General features: G+C 37.2%; 1 protein-coding gene across 6 annotated transcripts in view; it reads right to left on the minus strand.

The window, feature by feature from the left end:
* DYNC1I1 (dynein cytoplasmic 1 intermediate chain 1) overlaps positions 1-12,976 on the minus strand; it is a 327,551-nt gene that overhangs the window by 267,051 nt on the left and 47,524 nt on the right. For 4 of the 6 annotated variants that reach the window (XM_017849319.1, XM_017849317.1, XM_017849318.1 and 1 more), the window contains exon 5: positions 4,293-4,352. The exons of the other annotated variants lie outside the window; for them this stretch is intronic. In XM_017849319.1, coding sequence (XP_017704808.1) covers positions 4,293-4,352 — 60 coding nt within the window. The remainder of the gene's footprint in view (positions 1-4,292; positions 4,353-12,976) is intronic. 6 annotated transcript variants of the gene reach the window in all.

Genomic DNA, 12,976 nt, shown 5'->3' on the forward strand with positions numbered 1-12,976 from the left:
TGATTTCAAATTATACTACAAAGCTATATTAATCAAAACAGTATGTAACTGTAACCAAAACAGGCATATAGGTCAGTGAGACAGAACGGAGATTCCAGAAATTAACCCACACATCTACAGTCAACTAATTCTCCACAACAGTGACAAGAATATAAAATGGAAAAATGATAGTCTCTTCAATTCATGGTGTTGGGAATACTAAATATCCATATTTGAAAGAATGAAATTGGATCTTTATTTTACATCTCACACACACACACACACACACACACACAAAACTCAAAATGGATAAAAAATATAAATGTAAGACCTGCAACTATACAACTCCTAAAAGAAAACATAAGAAATGAGATTTTTGACATTGGCCTTGGCGATGATTTTTTAGATATGACACTAAAAGCACAGGCAACAAAGGCAAAAGTAGACAAGTGGACTACAGTAAGCTAAAAAGCTTCTGCACAACAAGAAAACAACCACTACAATGATAAGGCAATGTACAGAATGGGAGATAATATTTTATTCCATATTACTGATGAGGGGTTAATACCCAAAATATATAAAGAACTAAAACAACTCAATAGCAAAATTACAAATTGCCTGATACAAAAATGGACAGAGGCCCTAAATAGACTTATCTCCAAAGAAGACATAAGATGACCAACATATATATGAAAAAGTGTTCAACATCACTAATTATCAGAGAAATGCAAATCAAAACTATAATGAGATATAATCATGATCCCTATTATTAAAAAGAAAAAATAAGAAGTATTGGCAAGGATATTGAGAAAACAACCTAGTACACTGTTGATAAGATTGTAAATTGGTACTGCCATTATGGAAAATAATATGGAAGTTCCTCCAAAAACTAAAACTAGAGCTACATATTATCTAACAGTCCCTCTTCCAGATATATATATATCTAAAGGAAATAAAATTAGTATTTCAAAGAGGTATCTGTCTCTGGCCTGGGAGGTTGCAGTGAGCCAAGATCATACCACTGCACTCCAGCATAGATGACAGAGTGAGACTCTGTCTCAGAATAAAACAAAACAAAAAACCTCCTCCACAATAATATTCCAAACCCAAATAATTTCACAGGTGAATTGTATTCTACCAAATATTAAAATAATCACTTAAAAATCAAAATTATGTTAACAAAAGCATGATCCATAAAAAACAAATTTGTAAATTGTAATTAGTCAAAATTAAAATGGTTTGCTGGTTTGCTTTCTTAAAGACACTGTTAAGAAAATGAAAATGACAGGTCACAGACAGAGAAAATATTAACAAATTATAAACCCCATAAAGCATTTTATCCAGAACACAGGAAGAACTTTCAAAATCAATTATGAGAAAATAACCCAACTCAAAAACAATATATAAGACTAACAGATTTAAGCAGACATTTCATCAGAGAGGATACTCATATGGCAAATAAGCAACTAAAGAGATACTCAACATTATTAGTCATTAGGGAAATGCAAATTAAAACCACAATGAAATACCACTATACTCCTTTAATAATAGTTAACAAATTAATAATTTCTTTTAAAAGCGCAAACTAAGTGTTGTCAAGAATGTGGAAAAATCGAGGCTCTCATAAACTGCTGGTGGGAATGTATAATGGCAAAACCACTTTGAAAACAGTTTGACAATTTCTTAAAAAGTTAAATGTATATCTACTATATGATTCAACCATAAATACCTCTACTGGGAAGTATTTACCCAAAAGAAATGAAAGTATATGTGCATTAAAATATTTGTACATGAATGTTTATAGCAGTTCTATTTGTAATGGGCAAAAATTGTAAACAACCCAATGTATGTAAAAAGTGACTGGATAAACAAACTGTGGTATATCCATATAATGAAATAAAAAGGATTGAGCTGTTTATATACACTTAACCTGAATGAATCTCAAAATAATCCTTCTGAATGAAGGAAGTCAGTCAAAGGAGTACCTCCTGGATGATTTCATTTATATGACAATCTAGGAAATGCAAAATAAGGTATAGTGACAGAAAGCAGATCAGATGTTTGGGGATAGGGAAGAAAAGGAAGAAGCAAGAGTTTAGATTACAAAGGGGTATGAGGAAACTCTTGGGGATGACTAATGTGTTCACTATCTTGATTGCAGTGATAATTTCATGGATGTGTATACATGTCAAAACTATCAATTTGAATAGTTTAAATATGTGTAGTTTATTTAAAGTCAGTTATACTTCAGTAAAGGCGTTAATTAAGTGACAGAGCAAGCTATGGACTATGGTCATTCCCATGCCACAACTCAAGAAGGTGAAATAAAACTCTCTAGAAAAATCTAGAGATTTGTATTAAGGCAATATTTGAAATTGTAACATGGCTAAAATAATGCCATCTCTCAAATATTCTCTGAAAATGCCTTCAAACGCTCTAAGATAAGCCACTCACAGGCAGATGGCATTTAACCTAACATGCAAATATTCCTTCAACTTCCTTTTATACCTACAATAGGCATTGAAATTGATAGAACCTCAGAGATATATGCCCAGGAATCTCAGGAATTCAAAATGAATAATAAATAAATAAATGCCTAGTTTGGGATACATTGGTTTGTATTTAGAAAGTGAACAGAAAGTCTCCTATCTTCTCTCTCTGACGCACTGGGTTCACTCTGAAGTATAATGCAGCAGGTCAGGTGGGGCCACAGATACGCTCTCTCCCTAGAGTAAGTCACAAGTTTTAATCTGCATAGTCAACAGTGAGTTTTTGCTTGGAAAACAGATATAAATGGGAAAATTCCAAACTATTCCACATCAGCAAGTGTAATTTAACACTGCTGCAATCTGTCTAAAAATCTGTTAATTTAAGTGCATGGGGTAGTCTCTGCCAGTTCTCTCCCCGCCTTTTTTTTTTTTTTTTTTTTTTAACACAATGTAATTCTGAAGAACTGCATTCTGAAGTTCCCCTGAACTATAACTTACTGTATATTCTCTGCTTTATTTAAGCCATATCTCTTGGTTATTTAAATAATACAAATTGAAATATAACATAAATGAACTATATAACTAAATAGCCAAGAATTTAGTAAGGTTAAAAAAGAAATAGTGCATCGGTTACCTAAATGGTAGGATATTTCCTTGGCTTAGTATTGTCATGAATCAGCTAAGAATTTTTGTACATACAAAGGATCACAGGCAGATGGCATTTAACCTAACATGCAAATAGCCCTTCAACCTCTTTTTATACCTACAGTAGGCATTGAAACTGATAACACCTCAGAGATATATGCCCAGGAATCTCAGGAATTCAAAATGAATAATAAGTAAATTCAGAAAGAAAAGATAATGGTCCCATAAAATGTGGTTATGAAACTTGCTATTCACTTAGAGATATCCAGTGCTCTGTCAGTAAATGCTTAATAAATTGCTTGTAGGAAAGGAGGAAATTTCTGTGGTGTAAATACTTCCACCATGGTTGATTTCCAGCTGATGTAACTGAATGTGAAGCTCAGAAGAGAAATGCACAATCAGCTCTCCTGAGCTTGATGACCAGCTGATACAAGTACCCCACTAGAAATGTCTCATGTTTGACTACGGCTAACTCCAATCCTACAATGGAAATAAACTGAGTTTCTAGGATATGTCTGTGTGTTTTATTCAACTCCAAGTCTTCATCTCTGAAGTTTTCTTTTAACTTGTGATAATAAATTTCCATCTGAAAAAAATGATATTTAGGACATAGGAGACATTACTCAACATCAAGTATTTGAAATATCTTTAGATCAAGGTATTCAATTAATTTCCTTGTTTTTTTTTTAAACAGGAATCTTTAACTGTTCAAACTTAATTCAAATTAAGTGCTTATTGTGAGTTCCCCAAAAACTGAAAAGAAAAGTAAACAAACAAGACACAATATTTTAAAACCGATCTTAGACAAAAGTTAACCTATGGCAACTTGTTAGTAAAGGGCAGGATGGTTATGATAAAGTCAAACATCTTCCATTGCAGAACTTGCGTGCCCCACTTTTAAGTAGATGTGTGGGTTTATGTTTGATTTTTGTTTGGGGGAGTGTTGTTTTGCAATAATAGGAATTAATAAGGAGAAAGCAAAAGCCATCTTTTTGTGGTGTTTTCCACAAAGAGAGATTTTCTTCAAAGCTTTTTAAGGAAAACTAACAGAAGGAAATGAACTTATCAAACTAGAAGTTCAACAAAAGGGGAGAACACAAGAGTAACAACAGCTCCAGCATTTCAACACAACTGTAGCAAAGAAATAATAAAAGGAGTAACAAAAGAGCAGACATATACCCAAGTTCTGAGTCTGACTGCAGCTGGAGCACTGAGGGGTCTGTGTCCCACTGCAGGGTCCTAATTGTGCAGCACAAAGGAAAAAGAACACAGAGAATTAACAAAAGGGGAGGGCAACAAACCAAACTAAACTATGTCATTCATCAAGGCAAGAGCATATACAATACATACACAGAACATGTCCCCCCTCCATCCCCTCCACCCCCAGTGACTATCAAACAATGAGAGAAAGTGAGGAGCCATCCTCTCCTGCAAACATCTGTTTAATATCGGGAGCTATGACTGCTTTCATGAAGGAAAGTCGAGATCAAGTGTTCAAACTCCACACACACCCCCACCCGTTGTTTTGTTTCGTATTGAGGCCTCATTGATTTGAGCAAGTAACCCACTGCATGTATCTCTGACACCCCCAAAGCCCATGCACATCTGGGAACTCCAAGCATCTTCTATGTGGTGAAACGCATGGGTGCAAATGGGTCAGGGCAGGGGTATGACTGCAGGACTTGGTGAATAACTGGCTTCCTTGGATTAGATACTACAAATGTAATGCATTAGATTTCGAGACTCAAGGGTATTTTTATGCTTATTTATATATTGTACCCCAAGATGGTCACCAACAATATCATTCCTCTCTAAGATGTCAGGGATTGATTATATCTTATATTTTTAAAACATTGCATAAACAATAGCACAAAGTATCAATAGTTACCAAAGCATCCAATTTCCCTTGTTGTTTCTCCTTGAAAATAAGAGGGGATAAATGGCTCTTCTATAAACAGAGCACATGCCAGGACCTTTCTCAGCCAGGCTCTTTAAGTATCCTGCACAGAACTGGTTACAGATGAATCAGGCATGAGGTTATCTCAGAGGCAACTAATGGACAGCACAAACTTTGGAATCAGGCATCTGTGATTCAAATCTTGCCGCTGTGACTTACCAGCTGTGTGACATTGAGCATGCTGTTTAGTAAGTTCTCAGCTGCTGCATCCCTTTGTTTACTCTGTGGCCTACAGAGCAGTAGCATCAGCATCTCTTGGGAGTTTGTTGGAAATGCAGAAACTCACATCCCACCCCAGACTTAGTGACTCCATATTACAGTTTAACAAGTTCCCCAGGTGATCCACGGGCACCCTAAATTTGAGAAGCCTTGCTCGGTTTCCTTGTCTGTAAATACTTACTGTAGCTTATATGATAACGTATGAACTGGCCTGCAGTGATCTTTCAAACTTCTCTCTAACCATTCATTCACTCACATTATGTCAACTCTGCATACTCCTTAATGTTCTTCCCTTAAACATCTCCATGGCTCATGACTTTGCTTCTTTTGTGTCTTGGCTCAAACGTCACCTCCTCAAAGAGGCTCCCCTGCTTCACTACCTGATCTCAAGTAGCACTTCCTTACCACTCTTCATTTCCTTCCTTTCCCCTACTTTATTTTCTTCATAGCATTCATCTTTACCTATGATTTTATTGTATATCACCTTAGTTATTTTTGTTTGTTGTCAGACTTTGGACTTAAGCTTCAAATGGCAGGGGTGGCTACATTTCTAGAATATAGGGATATGCCTAGAACTGTATCTTGCATATGTGCTTACGTAATACGATATTTATTGAATGAATGAATCTTTTGCTGGTTTTCTACAAGGATTAAATGCAAGTATACCTATAAAGCACATAGTAACCATATGATAAACAGCAGCTGCTTTTACTACTGCCACAACAACTCTACCTACTCTTAATGTTTCTTTGAGTCAATGCTTGACCTATTTGACAGATCACACATTAACCCCTCCTGCAGAAGTAGCAGAATATGGATTCACAGCTTCCCTTCTATGCTCTGGCTGTGCTTTTTTTTTTTTTTTTTTTTACATAAAACCTCTGAAAGATTAAAACTGAAGTCCAATGAGACACTAACTAGCCTGTGTTTCTTAGACCAGTGCTTCTCAAATTTTAATGCACATACAGATACCTGGGAATATTGCTAAAATGCAGAATCTGACTTAGTAGGTGTGGGGGTGGCCCGAGACTCTGCATTTCAAACAAGCACCAGGAGATACAGATGTTGCTGCTCTGTGGAACACACTTTGAGCAACAATGACTTGACTTAGATAACTGGTTCTCAAACTTTCATGTTCATCAGAATGACCTGGAGGGCTTTAATAAGCTGATACGCAACCCTAGACATTCTGATTCAGTAGATCTGGAGTGGGGCCCTAGAATTTGTAGTTCTAACAAGTTTCCAGGTGATGTTTACAGGGCTAACCATGGGACCACCTTTGGAGAATGACAGAGCTATAGTATTGCTTTCAGCAGTCAGCATGCAGAAAGCATCACTGATGCTCAAATACATCAGCATCTAAACTTCTGATTTGCTCAAGCCTGGCCTCAGGTCCAGGACACCCCTAGACCAATTAAGCCAGAATGTCTGGGGTGGGACCCAGGCATCTGTAGTTTTTTAAAGCTTTCCAGGTGATTCTAATGTGCAGCTAGGGGTGAGAACCCATGCTCTGAATTCATTCCCTGCTGAAGAAAATTAGCCCTTCTTGCTTCTGGGCACTGATTCTTTAATCTCAGTTCAAATTGTGAAAGTAATGGAATATGTTAACATAATTCATACTTGCTGTTCACGTATCTCTAGGGGTCAAATTTAAGAGCATTTCTTCTGCTGTAGACAAAAGAGCAGACTCTGGCTCTTGGTGATTGTAAGAAGCTTTCCTTGCAAGGAGTGGGATCAGCTGTTTGACCTCCATTTTCCTTGAGGTTTCTGATGGGCTGATCTTTAGTGACATTTTCCACTTCTCGCAGCAGCTCCCCGATGGTCTGGCTCTTCTGATACTTATTGGACAGATCATCTGAACTCACTATACCCTTAAGAAGTATAAATAGTGATTCTATCAGAATCATCCACTGAAAAAGTCCACAGATTAGTACTGGGGAGTTTGCATTTACTCGGCCAGAAAAACAAAGGTAGGAATGTGACACTACAACAGCCTTGCCTCCTGGCACACCTATGTTATTCAGTAACAGAAATCATAGTTATTGTCAGTAACAAGCTGTGTGGGGTAAGGCGTGAAGCCAAGGATGCTATCAAATGTGCCAGTTGTATTATCTTTTCATTTTTCCCATTATTATCTGTGGGGTGGTTCCTCTCAAGGAATATGTAAATATGCAAATTTTTTGAAAGGAACTTAAGGCCAATATGCAAAATGGGCAAAGGTTGTTTGTGTTTCCAGGAATAGCCTAGAAATATGTATTAAACATTTGCCGAATTGCTTCTGTGTAAACCGTGGAGGACAGCTTCCCTGCAGATGGCAGCATTTTAGAGAAGACCACGCCTGGCCCCAGGTGGGAGGTCTGTGTCCTGGATATGGCTTCACTGTGTCACCAGGCAAATCTCCTTTTGTTCCCAGCAAATGAGGGTGCAGGCCTCAAGGCCCTTTAACATTCTTCTCTGTCTGATATTTTAAAATCTAGGATGATTATTCAACCGCCTTTTAACTTTCCCTTCTCCAGTTAGAATAATTTATTTAACCAATGGGCAGAGATCTTATTTTCCAGCCATTTTATCAAGTAATTGTATCCCTGAAAATAAAATGATGGTGATATAGAAATCACCCTGTTTACTATAATAGTTCTATTTTTTATTCATTTCTAGAATGGCTGAATCAATGCATGCAGAGGAGAAAAGATTTTGATAGGAACATTCATTCGCTTATTCAAAAAATCTATTAAGAACATAAAATACAAAATACTGTAACACAGGGTTGAAAAAGTGTTCAAGGAACCTAGAGTTATTATGAGGAGATAAAACATATATAAATAGGCCTGGTGCAGTAGCTCACGCCTGTAAGCCCAGCACTTTGGGAGGCCGAGGCAGGCAGATTGCTGAAGCCCAGGAGTTCAAGACCAGCCTGGGCGACAGGGCAAAACCCTGCATCTTCAAAAAATACAGAAATTAGCCAGGTAGGGTGGTGCTCGCTTGTGTTCGCAGCTACTCAGGAGGCTGAGGTGGGAAGATAGCTTGAGCCTAGGAAGCAGAGGCTGCAGTGGGCTGAGATCATGCCACTGCACTCCAGCCTGGGTCACAGAGTAAGACCCTGTCTCAAAAAAAGAAAAAAGCCAAAACATATATATATAGTTTAGTAGAACAAGACTGAGAGTAAAACTTGCCATATTCTATTTGACCTGGTCTTGGAGGAGGGGGTAGGATTTAGGCCTAAATTCATTTTCCTCAGTGCTTAGTTTATTGGACTTAGGTGGCTGAGTTAGTCCACTAGGTCTTATAAGACTGTTATATTTTATATGCCAACTTAGCAATTTGTTGTGAGAACAATAATAACCAGGCAGACAAATATATAAACCTGACAAAGTCTTCTCTCCTTGAAGCCCAGCTTCCTGGGAAGCCAGATATCCAGCAGTATCTTTGGGACTAGAGTAGGTGATGTTGAATGTTTAACTACGACAGCTTCCCCTACCCTGCAGTACCACATGTATGCTGAGGGACATGGAACTTGCACTTAAGAATTTTACATTTTGGTAAAAGAAATGAGACATATGAATATTTATGCCTAATAATATACTGCTAACATCTACAAGGAAGAAAGCAGCTCTCATCATTTGCTCAGAGACTGGCACAGTTTAAAGTTTGAATAAATATGAGCTGAAAATATTAATAAATGCCATAAGAAAGACAGATTAAGAACAGTGATCTTTATAATTTCCCTTCACTTAGTGTTTGCTCCGTGCCAGCCAGCTAGGCATTTAACTGCACTTTCATCATCCTTTGGAAGTCACAGCAGGGAGACACACTTCCACTGAAAAAATTAGAGATTCCATTTGACCTGGTCTTAGAGGAGGGGGTAGGATTTGGGCTTAAATTCATTTTCCTCAGTGCTTAGTTTATTGGACTTAGGTGGCTGAGTTAGTCCACTAGGTCTTATAAGATTGTTATATTTTAGATGCCAACTTAGCAATTTGTTGTGAGAACAATAATAACCAGGCAGACAAATACATAAGCCTGACAAAGTCTTCTCTCCTTGAAGCCCAGCTTCCTGGGAAGCCAGATGTCCAGCAGTATCTTTGGGACTAGAGTAGGTGATGCTGCATGTTTAACTACCACAGCTTCCCCTGCCCTACCCCACCATGACCTCATCTCTCCCCAAGACCAGACATCATCCTCACTGCTACCCAAGTCTACCCTTTCTGGAATTCCTGGGATGACCAACCTAGCCTTTGTTGTTTGATACAATCTTTCTTTAACTCTACCAATTAAATTTCTGTCTAGTATTCCCCGCTGGGGAACCATCCTGGTGTTGTTTGTTGGCTTATTTTTATGAGTTGCATTCGGCTGCTCTGATTAGTTTCAACTGATTTCTTAGGTTAACTTTCTGAGGCTCTGTGTAAGTGGGATCTCTGATCTCTGTTTCATAGGAGCCCTGTTATGTGTTCAGAGGCCACTGTTACGGTTCTATGGTCCCAGGGTTGGATTGGGTGTTTTGGACATGCCAATTAAGGTCACATTCCCTAACTTCGTTTCAAAATACGGAAGCTTCCCAACATGGAAAATAATCACTCACTTATTTAACCTTGAACATATCAAAACATTGTAGCCTCTGGCATCTTACCCAAAATGCCTACCATGTAGTAGTTAATTTATAATTTGTGGGTCAATTTGTTTTCAATATTTTAAAAAAGAATGGACAAACATCAAAATTCTTCAAACTAGCAGTAAACTATCAAGAGACAAGCAGAATTTCGTATTTTAAGCCTTGTACCAATTCATTACTTTCTAAATTCTTATAAAATTCGCCTTTCATTGGCTCAATTTTATTTGCTCAGTTTCAGTTTATGAGACAGAAGTGAAAATTTAAAAAAATCCTTGGCCATCTGTTGAAAACGAAACTTAGGAGTGAAAGACATAATGTCTGTGTTGCATAGACCTTGCACTCTGATGAGTGGTTAATTTCTTCCCGTTCAGCTTTTACCAACAAGCAAGTTGGTGGTTTCCATTCTTCTTTCCATCTTTATTAGACCTCAGAGCAGAAAGCCTTAGAATTACTTCCTAAAGAGTGTTTCTGTTCTTACCTTTTCTAGTCTTTGGCTATAAGAAAGAGATGTTCAATTAATATTTGGAAGGCAGTAGTTAACAAATCTCTCATTTATAATGCTAACTCTCAGTGTGGTTAAGGCACTCTCATACACTGTTGGCAGCATTTACATTAGTAAAGTTCTTTGGGAAGTAATATGCCAATATGTGGCAGGAACCATAAAAAATAGAATTACTCCTGGACTAGTTTTGCTCCCAGGAACTCAGCCTATGAAAATAAAACAGCATCAATAATAATAATAATAACAAAAAATGATAATGATGACGACAACCACCTCCAAATCATCAAATCCCATGGTCAGTTCTTGATCCTTAACTTTGCTCTCTCTCATTTTGGTTACTATTGGCTCCTTCTTGGCATAGTCTTGTTTTAGTTTTCTTGGCCCTGAAAATCTTATTTCTTTTCCTCCCTCTCTCACTGTGTTTTTGGCAGTACCCTCGCTCTTTCCATTCCAATAAAGACAGGCATTCTCCAACCAGGATTCTGTCTTCTCCTCTCACCTCTCTGTACTCTAACCCCAGGCAATCACATAGATGACCATATTATCTTCTGCAAAATAACCCCAAAGTCCTCATTACCATTGAGCTCTTCTCTGAGTATGCATATTTGAGAGCTGTAACTACACAGCAACATTTCCTTAGATTCAAATTAAATGTGTCAATTTACTTGTTCTTTAGAAGTAAGAAGAATCTTTATATTCCTTGAAGGTCTAGTATAGTATCTGATAGACGATAAATTCTCAATTGTTTACTGAATGACTTGATGAATGAATGAACAAATGAATATTCTTTACCTGGATTTTCTGTAGATGAGCGTGACGTGTGAGGGCAAGTTGATTCCAAAAGAAACAGTTTTTACTTTTTTATTAAAAAATGAAATAATAAATCAGGGCATGTCTGCCTAACTCCCTTAATATCCATCAAAGCACTTAGGGAAAACTCAGTCTTACTCAGTGTGATGTCACTACATGGTCGCAGGAGAGTTTTCAGACTCACTTCCATACTGAAGAAGGAAAGCATATCTTATCTAATAAAAATGGTGACCACTGGCCGGGCCCGATGGCTCATGCCTATAATCCCAGCACTTTGGGAGGCCGAAGCAGGAGGATCACTTGAGACCAGGAGTTCATGACCAGTTTGGGCAACATAGCGAGACCCTGTCTCTATGAATATTATGTTTTAAATGCTCAACATATTGCTGATTTGTGGTAAAAAAACAAAAGCAGTCCAGCCATCTTCTCTTAGTAACTTTAATTAGTCCCTGAAGCAACTGCACCGGAACTCAAATTTTCATGTTCTTTCTTTTCTCTCTAAGATGGAGAGAAAGCTCAAAGCCAGAATACAGAGCTTTCCTGAGTCCCACAGTTTCTCTGAACTCTTGTTCCACATGTCTTCTCTGTCAAACAAATCACTAGTGAATAATCAGTCAGTGAAAACAGTTTGGGATTATGTAAGCATAGTACCAAACAGAAAATATCTAGTCAATGCTATCGCTAAATATCTAATTTTTAAAATGCTGTTTCCAAAAGTAATACACGAAATAATAAGGACATTTTAAAATCCATCATATCACTCAATCTGTCACATTCATTAAAGTGATGTTAATTAAGAAAGGATGGAATTTAAATAATGAGTTAATGTTTTACTTCCTGGCCTCATTTTTTTCCTTACTTAGGACAGGCAATGATGATAAAGATTTTCTGATGTCAGAAATAAAAGTGGAACAGTGAAATACATACTTGCATCAGGTTCTTTTAAAAGCATTTTCTTAATTTATGGTGGGAGAATTTTCCATCTGTTTTCTAACACCTGAGCCCTAACATGGAGCTCCAAAGCGAGCCACACTAAGCCACATGGGAAGTCCATCTGAGCTGGATTCAATAAGAAATGTAGGACTTCCCATCATAGAACAAGAGCATGTTTTCCCAAAATCTTACACAGAAGTCCTGCTGTCAAGCAAGCAGTTTCTCTAGAAGAAAGCTCAGCTACCCCTTCCTAAAATAGATGCTTACTGTGTTACTATAACCATATGGGTACATACAGTACACTTTGCCTGAAGACAATGATATCAAAAAATTTGAACTAATTGTGCTGCATAAAGGAAAACTCTATAGTGTAAATCTTATTTTAATTTACAAAGAGACTGACTTTTAACCAACCTTGAATTAGTGACTTCAGTCTCCCCAAAGTCCAATTAGCTGGTAGTATCCTGTCAATCTCTCTTTATATAGTGATACTTTAAAATTTTTTTGTATAAGCAAAATTTTAATAGTCTTATTAAATTTTCCCCATAGTCTTGTATTATTTATTATATTTTTCATCTTTACTAATACTTCCTTTATGCCTTCCCTTTAGCCTTTGATTTATCAGAGCATCTTGGAAGATGATGCTGGTTTTACCCAAATGGGTCAAGAGAGGCCTATGTAGTTCCAAAGAATTCTGCAGAATCCAACTGTGGATAAAGGTGAAGGTCCTAAGGATTTCCTTTGAGTACTATGCCCACGTGGCCCCAGAACACATTTTTCTTTCCTGAAGTCACTCAAAAAAAAAAAAAAAAAAAAAAAAAAAAAAAAAAAAA

The sequence above is a fragment of the Rhinopithecus bieti genome, unplaced genomic scaffold (genome assembly GCF_001698545.2).
Source record: "Rhinopithecus bieti isolate Rb0 unplaced genomic scaffold, ASM169854v2 scaffold_31127, whole genome shotgun sequence".
NCBI lineage: Eukaryota > Metazoa > Chordata > Mammalia > Primates > Cercopithecidae > Rhinopithecus > Rhinopithecus bieti.